The 13032-nt window shown below is 46.2% G+C and overlaps 1 protein-coding gene across 1 annotated transcript in view; it reads right to left on the reverse strand.

Annotated features, from left to right (window-relative positions):
- ARHGAP25 (Rho GTPase activating protein 25) overlaps positions 1 to 6618 on the reverse strand; it is a 43369-nt gene extending 36751 nt beyond the window's left edge. The window contains exons 1-2 of the mRNA XM_019545940.1: positions 6535 to 6618; positions 6184 to 6268 (exon numbers count right to left, since the gene is read on the reverse strand). Of these exons, the coding sequence (XP_019401485.1) occupies positions 6184 to 6244 (61 nt within the window). The 5' untranslated portion in view covers positions 6245 to 6268; positions 6535 to 6618. The remainder of the gene's footprint in view (positions 1 to 6183; positions 6269 to 6534) is intronic.
- Between the last annotated feature and the right edge of the window lie 6414 nt (positions 6619 to 13032).

The raw sequence follows: 13032 nt of genomic DNA on the forward strand, positions 1-13032 counted from the left end.
GCCTGTCCACACAGGACACATGAAAGTCTTTGTGAGCAGCACCACTTTGCCAAAGCTGTTCTTGCATATGAAAAGGAGTGTGTGTGAATTACTACCACTTCCCTTCACTGTCCTGCCAGGCCTGTCTCAGCCAACCAGTCAGGTAATGCCTGATGCTTAGACTTAGTCCACGTAACATCATGCTTTCTGTGCAGTACCCCAACTATTCATGCTGGGACAAGTGGAAAATAGGTAGGCTGCAAAGCAGTGCCCTCTGCTGGCTTTGGAGAAGCTGACAGTGAGGAAAATTGGATCAGAGTTTCGTTTCATTAAGATGCAATTTTTGTACCAGCCTGAGCACACTGTTTGCAAAGCAAAGAGTGATTTTTGATTAAAAGGATTAAACTGGTACCAGCCCAAGTTCAGACACAGCCGGCGCGTCTACATGAGACACTATGGTGATGTAGCATTTGTGGGCACAAACCATGATGCCGATGCTACTGCATCGCAGCAATGAGCTACTGCGCAGTAGGGTCAGAAACGACCAGTGCACCACTGGGACTGTGCTGTCATTTATTTTAGCAGTTGTTATTGTGCAGTTGGGCGCACATGTAGATGTGGCCAGTTATCGGAGAATACAGAAGTGCCTTCTATGGGTGCATGCTGTTCCTTTCTCACTGAGCGGGTCATCTATATGGCACCTTCATACGGACCGCATTCACTCTGGAGGAAATTATACCACTTGAACTGTGCCAAAATGGATAATGCAGTAAGACCTCTCTGTGTGAAGGCCATCCCAGAGGTTGCCAGTGTGACTGATTAATTATTCAGTGGGTCTGGAAGAAGCTTTATGTTTATTCTAATTTTAAAGCAGCCATGAGGATAAAAATTACAGGGGGGTCACAGCAGCACCAGAGAAGTATCTGCAAAACCTGCTTTGGCAGCGTAATCTACAGGCTGCACCAGAGGTGGCAACACCAATTTGGGTCCATCCTGGCCCTCAAGCAGTGCTGCCGTTCTACAGACAGGCCAGGATCTTCCCACAGGCGCTGCGCTGAAAAATCAGTGCCCATGGCTCTAACCATCTCCAAAGCCAGCTGCTCTCCTGGGCAAAGTGGGCACTTTGGCGGTTAGGATTAGAGATGGTTGAAATGCTTTTTTTAAGCAAGGGATTGGTTTTGCTGCTTTAGTCAATTAAAACTGGTACTTTTTTTCTGGTAGAAATTAGTATTTTTTTTCCTTAAAATGTCACGTTTTCCTTGACATTTTTTCAGGTTCTAAAAAACAGACAAACCTCAAAACAAAAAACAAAATCCTTACATAGCCAAGCAACCCTCCAATCAGTTGCTGGATTTTCAAGAAATACTGACTAGCTCCAGTTAGCATCATGCTCCTCAGGTAATTCCTAGTTTGTAAAAGTAGCTTCCTTCCATATCAGATGCAGAAGGGGCTGGATTTCATACAAGGCTGAATTTCATACAAGGCTGGAATGATGTAGTTGGGGCTGGTCCTGCTTTGAGCAGGGGTTTGGACTAGATGTGACCTCCTGAGGTCCTGTCCAACTCTAATTTTCTATGATCTTTTTAAGGCAAGAGAAGGACTGAGCAGACACGGGTTTGTTTTAAAGCCAGATAAAATAAACTCTAAGTTAAGCTACGTGTGACTGCCCAGGGAAAGGAATTGCTTCTCCTTTCTAAGCATCAGGTGGAATGTGCCCTGACCCTGGGCACCAGAGGTTCAATGTCAACAACTATGAGATGAGACGCACGTGAACTGAAGTCAGGAAGACAAGATCAGGAGGCCAGTGAGGCTGTGGAATTACTGAGCAACTGTACAGTCAGAATTAGTTTCCTAGGACGGACATGGGAGACAGTGAAACAAAGGATTTGGTGGGCAGGACTCGTAGGCATACAAAGCCCCTGTTCGTAAGACAGGGACAAGCTGGGCACTGCCCTTCTGTTGATAGGACATTTCTGCTGCCACACGCTGGAGGTCACTGGGTGTATGTTGGAGGGGGGAGTAACCCCAAAGCACGTGGAGCTCAACACACTGCACGAGCCACTGATAAGTTGTCCTCAGGCTATCGCACATCTGTGTATACTCAGCTGGTGCGTGTCAGCTGCACGTGAGGGGAGCGCAAGCTTGGCAGTTGCAGCTGCACCTGAGATGCTGGCAGCTGGGTCCTCCTTGACCCAGAGGTGCTTTTGAACGAGGCAGCCAGTCCAAGGCTGGGGAAGTAACTATGTTCCAGGATAAGGTGGACAGGAGCTATGCCTCTTCCTGTATCTCTTCTTCTGTTGTCACTCCCAATGTGAACAGCTTGTAGCTGGGTGGTAGGGCTGGGACATAAAAGAAGTAGGTGGAAGAGTATATAGGAATGAAGACACTTGCTCCATTTACCGCACTGGGGTATGAAGCAGATTCTGATTTTAACTGGGTCTTTAACACAGCATAATGAGTCCCAGAAGTTAAAAGCTGAAGCTCAACAGACAAAAATGAGGCCTGTTTTTTTAACAGTGAATGTCATAGGAGATGCAGTCTAGCAGGCTGAGTCACAGCCCGTGGAGGAGAACAGGAGCACAAGACATCTAAACTGTAGCTGCTAGGATGTGCTGCAGCAGCACTGTAAGATGAAACTAGTTCAGTTTTCAGCTGAAAATGGGGGTTGTGTTTTTCAAACAACAATCAAAATATTCCATGAAGAACAGACTTTTTTTGGGGGGGAAATCCTTTAGTGAAAACTGGGTTGTCCATTGAAAAAGAATTGTGGACTGTCTCTGCTTCAGATGCACTCCCTCTGGAGCCCACCTTGGCCTATAGCGGCCAGAACGTGCCACGTAGGCAGCTTTTTGATGGTGATGGTGGCATTAGTACCACACAGCAGCGGTGCTCTAAATTCTGCTTGTGTAAAGTGAGGGGAGAATCAGATCTTGCTACACCCCAAACCAAAATCTGGGGGATATTTCACCTGACCAAATCTAAGTCTGAGCCATCATCTGTTTCTCTTTCCTTCTCTGTTATGTTGTCCCCAGCCTCTGCCGTACCACAGCACTCTCTCCGACTTTCCCACCGCACTCTACAGTTGTGTTATTGTTTCCGTGACTTCTGTCTGTCAGAGGCTGGCGGATACAAGACCTCTTGATCCTACTGAAAGCAAAACCAGCTTGCAGGCATGGAGCCCCATGTCTTTGTTAAACCCCTATTGCAAAAATCAGTTTTCCATTCCAAGTGGCACGCCGTTCCTGAGAGCAGACACAGTCCCGAGCTGGAAGCCAGCTGCTGAAGGGATAGCATTGGATACGAGCAGCTACCTCAGCAAGAAGCTACTTTCCCATGGCTTTCGATATTCGCCTCTATCTGCTAGGGCTGTGGGCAGAGTGACATCTGCAAGTTATGACACTATTTCCTGTTGATGCAAATGCATACAGCAAGTACATAGCATGCCACTCAGGTAATCAGGTTCTCTCTTTGTAGCAGTTAACTCTAGTTAACATAGCAGGGTTGCGAATCACCACACTTGGATGAACATGACCCCGCTGGTGCTGTATGAACCTTGATGGATTACTGGGACATCCAGTGGCCTAGCCCGTGCTCCTTTGCATCACATTAAGCTGAGCTGCACTGCAGGCCTTCCTCTGCGGCTTGGAGAACCTGTCTGTCATTTCAGAGCACAGGGGAATAGTAGGAAGGCACTGAGGGACATTCAATATTTATCTGGCATCCCCACTCCAAAGAGGGTGGGGATACCAGCCCAAATCAAAGTGCTATCTGGCTGCTCACATATCAGTTCAGCTGTATCACTTACATCAGCCATATCACTTATCATATTTGACAGTGTATAAGTTGAAGTTTGAAGCCAAAATATTTACCCTTAAATTTCCACCCCAACTTATACACCAGATCAATACTTTGAAATAAGAAAAGTACTGTGTTTCAAAGTTTAATTCATCTTTGAAACAGTCATCAAAACTGTTGTAAACCGCTGCTTGACTATCGTCAGAAACGATCACGGGGGCAGTTGTTCATTCTAAATGCTTCCCGCTACAAGAGAATACTTACCGTACACAGAATTTTTTGACAAATGGATCATTATAAAATGTGGGTTGACTTATACACCAGATCTACAAAAATCCTAACTTTTTTGATCAGAAATATGGGGTTGACTTATACACAGCATAAACTTATACACTGTGAACTATGGTACATCAACTCAGCCATGCTGGCTGTGAAAGCATCATGAGATTTGCATGAGTGGGGTTTGGATGCAGGCAATAGGGGCTGGGGCAATACTTTAGTAATAGCCTGAGTCAACTTTGTCTTAAAGACTCTTTTCTGAGACCCTGTAAATGGGCAGTGCATGAGGCAAAGGAGGGGCCAGACAGACACGTGCCCCCTTCAGTCCTTGGCCAAGAGGCAAGCCCCAAACAGAGCTTGGTGGCATTTATGCTGGGGAGTAGTGCTGTGAGAAGCCAGCAACCGCATAGACGTAGCTACAGCCTTGGTAGTTCTGGGCAACTCTTAGTGCAGGCAATGTGTGCCAATTCCCACCTACCAAGTTCAATGCTAGCACAAGAAGCTTGCACATCATTTTTTCAATGGGCCTGTCAGAATTAGGTTCCTCACTGGTGGCAGCCTTGAGGAAGGGTGGAGAAGAGCTGGGCTTACTCAGCAAGAGGTTTGGGGCGGTCTGTGATAACAGGCAGTTGCCAATTAAGGTTGGTTTATTGTATAGATTGGTTTATTGTATTTATTGTTTATTGCCATTATTATTTGCGTTACAGTGGAGCATAGGAGTGCCAGTCAGGGACTGGGACCCCACTGCACTGTGCAACAGTCTGGGAGTTTTTAGATTAAGATGGTAAAAAGATCCTTTTTTGAACAAAACCTTCCTTGGAAAAAAAACACCAAGCACTCCAGCTGTGGAGGGTTTTAGCAGCTGCATTATCCACAATGCAGGACTCTGAAGGCATTCGTGGGAGTCCTAATGTCAGCATTTTCCTGTTAGCCGGGGCCTCTGACTGTCTTGAAACTCATGATGGGGGCGAAGTTTCTATTGATGACAAAAGGAGCCCTTCACTAAGGCCGTGATTGGAGCCCTTTCATTCACTGCAGACTTGCAGGCATTTGTGCGTGCACTGCTGTAGTCAGGTAGACACACATGCACTCTAACAGAGAATACAGAATTTCTATACCAAGAATACTTAACTAGCACGGCATCAGGTGCATCAATCAAACTAGCATCACACTGCAAACAGGGAGAACACCAGGATGCCATACAGAAAAAAGCCACAAGTAAAGCTCTGAGCTCCAGACTGCCACCCAACAGTGGGCAGGGATGACGTGTACCCTGACCAGTTCTTCAGTCTGGACATGGTGGTTGTGCCCATCCCTGTGGTGTCCAAACACACGAGTCCGCACCAGAATCAGAGCTTTGTGTGTCGCTTTCAGCCTAGCTGTACACCCAGTTCAAAAGACTCACTCACTCTGGAGGGCTCCAAACCACACGCTAGGCCTCAGCTTAAATTTTATGGCTCATATATGTCTCTGGGCCTGCCCAGAGCCTTCTACCCACATCACCTTCAAAGGTCAGTTAGGCTCACTAACACACAAGGTAGCAGTAGTGCAGTACATTTCTATCCCAGGACTCTCAAGTATGTTATATAAGTATCATGAACTCCACTTCACAGGTGGGGAACAGAGGCACAGAAGGGGAGAGAGAATCTGAGCTTTTAAAATGGATCAGTGGCAGCTTTTCAAGCGCTCAGTGTCCAAAGCTGATGAGCCCTTCTGAAAATTCTGGCCTAGGGGAGTTGACCAAGGTCACACAATGGGTTAGTGGCAGAGCAGGTGTCCTGCCCCTGTAATCAGACTATTGAACTTGTCATTTATTCAGCAACCCAGAGGGGCCAGGTTTCAAATAAACATAGTCAAATGTTGGGTTGCCAGCATCTTTGAAACCAGCCAAGCCAATTTTGGGGAGCGCACAATGATCTCTTTCAGATCTGGGGTTATTGAGAGGCTGTACTCAAAAGCCATCCAGCTGGGCGTAAATCAGTGTAAATAAACCTCAACAGAGTGAGGCTGATTTACATCAGCAAAGGACCTAGCCCCTCTGGCTTCTGACAAAGAAGTCACTTCCTCAGTTGCCAGATCAGGTTCTCATTCAAGCCAGGGTTTAGAGGCAGAAAGAAACAAGAACGGTACCTATTTTTGCTGTGTCCATTTTCAGGCTGAAATCCCAGTTGCGTGGCAGCTTGAGGGACATTTTGAACCAGGATGCTCTGCTTTTCTGATGGGGAAACAGGTTTACGTTAAGGTCTGAATGGCAACACTTATTCTCCACCTCCAGCCCTGCGCCCTCTCTTCGTTCCTTCCTGCGTGAGGTTGAAAAAAATGAAGTCTTGATTGAGGTTGATTTGCCAATGCACTTCTTCCTCCTTCCTCTGAGGAAACCCCATGTAAGGACTTTTCTAAATTTTTCCTCTTCTCTATCTTAATATTTTCTTGCAAAGCTGTCACTTGCCTTTTAGAGGCAACATAAGCCACTTCTTTTACCTTCGGCCAGTCCCACTTCAGTAACTCCTCTTCAGAGAAGCTGTTTCAGCCCTTTGCTTGGGCAGCACTGAAAAGCACTGATAGATAACATAGCTTCTGGTTTTGTTGCTTCTGCATGTGCGTTCTTAGCGTTTGAGGAAGTGGGTGTCTTTTCTGTTCATTTGATGTGCTACAAAAGCTTTCAGAGCATTTGCTTCGTGGTTGGAGGGTACAGCTCAGCATGGTTTCGAGAAGTGCAGAGCATGAACAGCAACGGCTGCAACTCAGCCCTTTTGAGACAGATCAACCCAAAGAAAAGCTCATGTGCAGGTCTGCTTGGCTGGGCAAATGCATGGGGAGCAAGTGCAGTAGCACAGGCTGGAAAACTGAACTTTTTTTCCCCCAAAAAAGGCTTGCTCAGTATTATGTGGTACAAGTTTAAAGAGTACAGAACAGGTATAGAGGCTCCTAGATCCAATAAGAGGGGTTTATATCCGCTGTGCACAAGATTAAAGGCCCTAACACACCCTGACTCAGGGCTGGGCTGTCCTCGCTCTTCCACCTCTGCCAATAGGGGCAAGGTATGGCCAGATAGATGCAAGCCCTATGTTGAATGCAGTTCAACCAGTACGTGTACAGTGATTCCCCTTCCCATGGCAGTAGCAGCACCATTAGGCTGATATAGCTGGGTCCACATTTGGGGGGGGGGGGGTACTGTTTTGCTGCACTGGTGTAAAGCCATGTATGCACACAAGGCCCAAGGCTTAGGGTTTTTGCACTGTGCTGCACCAATTGGAAGCACCTTGCACCAGAACAGGATGCACTGGTACAAGTTGTCCTTGACACCTGGACAGACAAGGTTCTTTGGGTAAACCTAATATCTTTTATTAGGCCAGCTAAAATAGTTGGAAAAAATTATTCTTTGCAAGCTTGCAGGTACATACATACTTGTCAAGCTGAGGAAGCATCTGCAGTTGGTCGGTGCGCTTCCTGGATGGAATAGAAAAGAAGCCAGAGGCTGGTATGCATACAAGAGAGGCAGTCAGTGAAAATGCAAACTGAGACAGTCAATGGGTGAGATACAGGTTTGGGGTGAGGGGGAAGCATGAACGCTGTGTGCCTCTGGAAGCTGGGGGGGCATGGCGAGCTCCCACAGACGGCAGCAGTGCTGGTGGTGGCAAGCAGGGAGCTCCTGCAGGCGGCCGCAGCGCTGTCAGTGGTGGAAGGTGGGGTGGTGAGCACCAACCCGTGGTTGGTGACCACTCGCAGATGCCACTGGCAGCGTCGGCAGTGGCCAGTGGCAATTGCAGACCAGCTGCAGATGCTGCCAGCAGGGGGTGGTGAGCAGCAACTGCCCACAGGCACTGCTGGCAGCGCCTTTTTGCAGGGGGTGTGCTGCCATGCTCAGGGGGTGCACGTGCACCCCGTGCACCCCCTATGCGTTGCCAATGGGGAGGAGGGAAAGGGGAATGTAGACCTGGTGATAAGAATATAGCTGATAAATAGGAGAAAGGTTTCCTGGGGTGTCAGATAGTAGGCAGGTTATAATGTGTCATAAATCCAATGTCTATATTTAGTTCATGATTTTTTTGTATCCAGGAGGTTGATGAAGTGAAGCTCATAGGCTCGTTCTAATTATTAGATGTTTTTTTGTAAATTCCCTTTGAGGATTAGAACTGAGAGATTGGAGAGAGAGTGGTTTTCTTATGAGAAGTGTGCCCCCACCGGTAATTGGATGTTCTTGTCTTTGATAGATTTTCGGTGTGCATTCATTGTGGGATACAGTTGGTTTTTTTGGTTTCTCCTACAGATTTTCCATCAGGGCATTCGGTGCACTGGATGAGCTATATTACAATTCTGGAGGTGATGGTTTTGTTATGGTGTGTAGTTATTGTGGGAGTGGTGGAGATATTTTGGCAGGTTATTCATTTGTCATGGATGGCCTGGGTCCATTCGGTATGTTCTGGGCCATAGGAAATTTGCTTCTGGTGATGAGGTTGGCAAGGTTTGGTGCTTGCTTAAAGGCTAAGATGGGGGGTTCTGGGACAATCTCTTTAAGAACTGGGTCTTCTTCCAGCATGGGTTGCAATGGTTTGAGGGCTTTCTGTACAGGTTCCAGGGAGGGGTGATATGTCATAACTAGGGGTGTGCGATTCATGGGGATTTCTAAGCCTGCCAAAGGGTGTATATACCCAAAAGCTTGCAAAGAAATTTTTTTCCAACTATTTGAGTTGGTTTACCCAAAGAATCTTGTCTGCCCAAGTTCTTAGACCAACACAGCTATGACCTATACCCTTGATATCAGGGCAGCATTTCAACTCCCAGAGTTGGCATGGATGCAGCTGTTTTAGTGTAGGCCCCTCCTTACCACCACTAAGTCCTTATATTAAGCAGCTGGGGCAGACCTTAGCATCTCTAGTGCCCAGAGCTCTAAGCCAGGAAAACTCCGTAAGCCTTATAGCCCCGAGCAGCGCAGGGCCTCTGATGCATGGCTGTGCAGTTCTGACTCTCTCCAACAGAGAGCAGAGGTGCCTCTCCCCACTAGCAGCATCACAGCTCTTTCAGTACAAAGCAAAGCCTTAATATTTGCAAGGGGAGCTGACAACTTTCCTGTTTGCATTAGCAAAGCACCTGTAGCACTCCCCAAGCAGGGGGCTTCTCCTCTTGTACACCAAGGAAAAGTAAATTTAATGGCCAACCCGTGCTTAATTAAGGCGTGGGTTGTGAAATGCAGGGTAGTGTGGAAGCAAGTATCTGTTCTTTTTAAAAAATTAGCACGTGCTGCAAAAGGCCAGTGAGAGGGGTAGGCAGGAGGAGTTGTTCAAACAGAAGTAGCCGCCAAGGTCATGAATATAATGCAGTGAAAGAGGACTTGGAGTAGTTTCCTGTTGCCACTTATTTGCCGAGTGCAGGGGCCTAGCGAACCAGCTTTAAGCAAGCTGGAAGGGTGGCACATTAGTAGGACTGGTGGATTCACAGCCCAGGAACGACCAGGGTCTGAAGTGTTATTTCACTAACAGCCTGATTAGTGACCCTATCTAGCAAGGGCACAATAAGGATCTGTCTCAGAGCTGCACATCTTCCCAGCCCTAAAGCAATGAGGAAATGTTGCCCTGAGGTCCTGTACTGTCAGGTTCAGAATGGGAGATGATCAGGCTGTGAAATGAAATGCACACAAGCTGCAAAGAGCAGCTGGGGACACAGCAACCATTGGGACAGCAGGATCCTCAGCATCAAATCCATGAGTTCTTCATTGAGGAAAATCAGCAGAAGCATCGCACTGCGGTGGGGTTGGTGAGATGTTGGTCTCCAAATGAAGGCACCACTTCACACCGTCTGGGCCTCCAAATCACCCTCCACTAACTCGGGCCTGGGGTCACTGCTAAGCAAAGCAAAGCAGAGGGATGAAATTAGTAGCACAGCAGTGAAAACACCACAGCCTGTTACACTTCAGTAATCCTCTCTGCTAGCTAGTGCCCTATAGGGTATTTCTCTAGGTCACCAAAGTATTGAATGAGCTCAGCTTTGGGTTTTCTGTCATGGGTTCATTTGCCCTTCTTAAAGTGTGCTTTAGATGCATAATAAAGTCTACACTAAAAATCAACTTACTGATGCATAGGGGAAGAAATTCTCTGTGCATAAACCACATCAGCCCCAGAATACAGCAGCTCGAGTCAAGTCAAACATTCACCAGTCTCAGTTATTCCACTGCCCAAACTGCTGGTAATGTGACAACATGAGATTGTGGGGAAATCTGAGTGATCATGATGGAGCACCAATCATGGTATCTTAGATTCAGTAACTGCTCCTGAACTTCCTTTCTCCTTCTTGAGAAGCTGAGACCAAAATACAGCGCTGCTTTCAGGCTGCTGAAAACGTACCTCCATACTCCCATCTGTTGCAACAGTACACAACATCCTTTCATGAACCGAGGCAGACTTCCTTTTGCAGGGTTTATCCATTCCCATGCCCCACCTCAGACGCAACTGCATCTCTCTCTGCAGCTGGAATATTTGCTTGCAACCACACCGGTTGATGCACGTTTAAGGTGTTATAGACCAGTGTGCTAACATAATATTGCATACTTGGTAAAAATATTACAATCTATTACTTGTACTATTTTATTAACGTCACTGGAAAGAAACAGTGTCTCAGCTTCCTTTCCGGCAGCACTTCTATGGCCTTTTCTTTTCCAAAGCGTCTTTTCTTTGTGAAAAACTCATTTCACACAGTGAAAAACTCAGCATTTCAGTTCCCAGCGCCACTAGGTTGCATGAACAAGATGCAAGATGTCACAGCATACAAGGCAACTGAGCTATGTATTCACTTCCCATTAACTTCAGAGACAACAGTGGTTCAGTCTGGGCCTATCCCATGTGTATATTTCAGTGCAGCTAGACAAAGCACTGCTACAAGTGGGATCTGAAAATATGAAATCATAGGACTTTGGTTTCCCTAGAAAACTTTTATGTTACTTCCTCTTTGATGTTATGTACCCTTATGGATTTAAAATAGATGAAATGAGTAAGAACTTTTCCCAGAAACCCTTTTGGAAAAAAAGTGTTTCATGGGAAATGACTTCCCTCTTTTAGAAGTCTTTAAACTATCCTAGAGACCGATAGAGAATTGCATCCCTACTGCAAAAATCACATAGGCTTGTTTTAGCAATGAAGGAGCTGATTTTCCATATTTCATTAGCTGCTGTGTAAAGCCATAGGTGTCCTCTGCTGGGGAAGAAGCAATCTGGAAATGCAGGAAGCCACCTAGTCAGGGAACCAACCATTAAGGAGGGCTGTTGAAGGGACTGTTCAACACAAGAGGCAATGACTTGCATTTCAGAGAAGAGTTCCTGTCCTCATGTGCAGGACGTTGCTGACATCCTTATTCCACTCAACCTGATGCCTCAAAGCTTAACCATAAGATTGGATGTGACCGACTTGTGCACGAAGGTCTGCATCCTCCAGTGGTACTAATAGACTAGGTTAATACTTAATGAATGTGTAGACGTGGCCATTATGCAGGAGTCCCAACTAGCTAACTCAGCAGCTACAGTAAACTCCATGGAGCTGAGGATCATGCTAGTCCTCTACATGTATCTGCCTCCACCAACTCAGAGGGGTGCCATTATTTACCTGCTTCCTGATGACATCAAGTGCAGCATATGAGTTATCCAGACAAAGAAATTCAGTCACCCTTTGAAGGAAATGCAAGCCCTGGTCACAGGCCCCAGGTAATGGTGGGGGGGAATCGGAAGTGAACCTGAAAGCAGAGAAGAGCCACACATAATTTACTGAAGTGTTAAAAGTGAAGAGGGGAAAATGTTCCTCAAACATCATGACCCAGGTGAAAGCAGATGGAGGGACATGCCACCTGTTGTTAATGCGCTGGCAACCCGGGTTTAGTTCATTGCTCTGCCATGTTTCCTGTGCGAGATGACAGCACTTCCCTGGCTCCCTTGGGCACTGCAAAGACAGGACGCATTAGACTGCAAGGTGCCCGGATGCTCATCTATTAGGACCACAGTCAGTTGGGACAGCACAGTTCCACACACTATCAAGTCCATGTATAGACTTCAGTGTTGTGGTTTATTAGTTTGGTGGTTTCTAGTAAGCCAGTATACCTGCCCCATCAGGGAGACAGTATTTTTCCATATGCACTTCACAGCAAACTCCTCCATCAGTCTTAGATGGGCTGCCAAACATTTCTAAGTAAAGAAGCGGCATAATTTCGGAGAACTGGTGAACCTTATGTTGCACAATTCAACTATTTTAAAGGAGGAAGAACGTCTCGTATTATGACAGGCAGCTCCCACACTGGTCTGGGCTACATTTCAGGTTTTATTCGAGACCTTGGGGGGAAAAAAAGAAAAGAAAATAACAAAAACCTTTCCTTGTGGAAGGGGAGGAAAGGTGAAAACTAAGCATTACAGTGAAAACTAATAATTTCAGAGTTAACAGAACACATCTCCATGAGACTTACAATTTTAGGTGCTATGGGATTGCTAATACCTGGAAGTGCATAGAGATTGCGTGATGGATGGCTGTACAGAACTGTGCCAGGCAGACAGATCCATCTGGTCTCAGGGGGAAAAAAAACCAAGTGTCACAGAGAGCACAAACGGGAAACTTCCATTTGTGAGTGCAAATGTAAAGCAAGTTAAGGGCTGCAGCCTAGGAGCAGCCTCTGTTCACTTAGCATGGGCGGAAATCAGGAGAGAGGGCTGCACAAAACAAGACCAACAAATGACAGATAAATCAGGTCCTTCTATTCATAGGTCTTGTTTTTATCTTAGCTCTAGACACTGCCAGTGCCTCATTTATCTTCGGCAACATTAAACAGTGATCTCCATTCTCCCTCACAGCATGAACTTAGCCACAGATACTGGAATTTATATTTATTTTAACAGTAACATACAGTATATAAATAGGGTAAATACTTTAAAATATACAATATATCACAATCTGACATTCAGTCAAAGAAAGGCAAAGCTACGTGTATTGCTAAAACATGGATCAAAAA

The sequence above is a fragment of the Crocodylus porosus genome, unplaced genomic scaffold, assembly GCF_001723895.1.
Source record: "Crocodylus porosus isolate Cpor-Errol unplaced genomic scaffold, CroPor_comp1, whole genome shotgun sequence".
Lineage (NCBI taxonomy): Eukaryota > Metazoa > Chordata > Crocodylia > Crocodylidae > Crocodylus > Crocodylus porosus.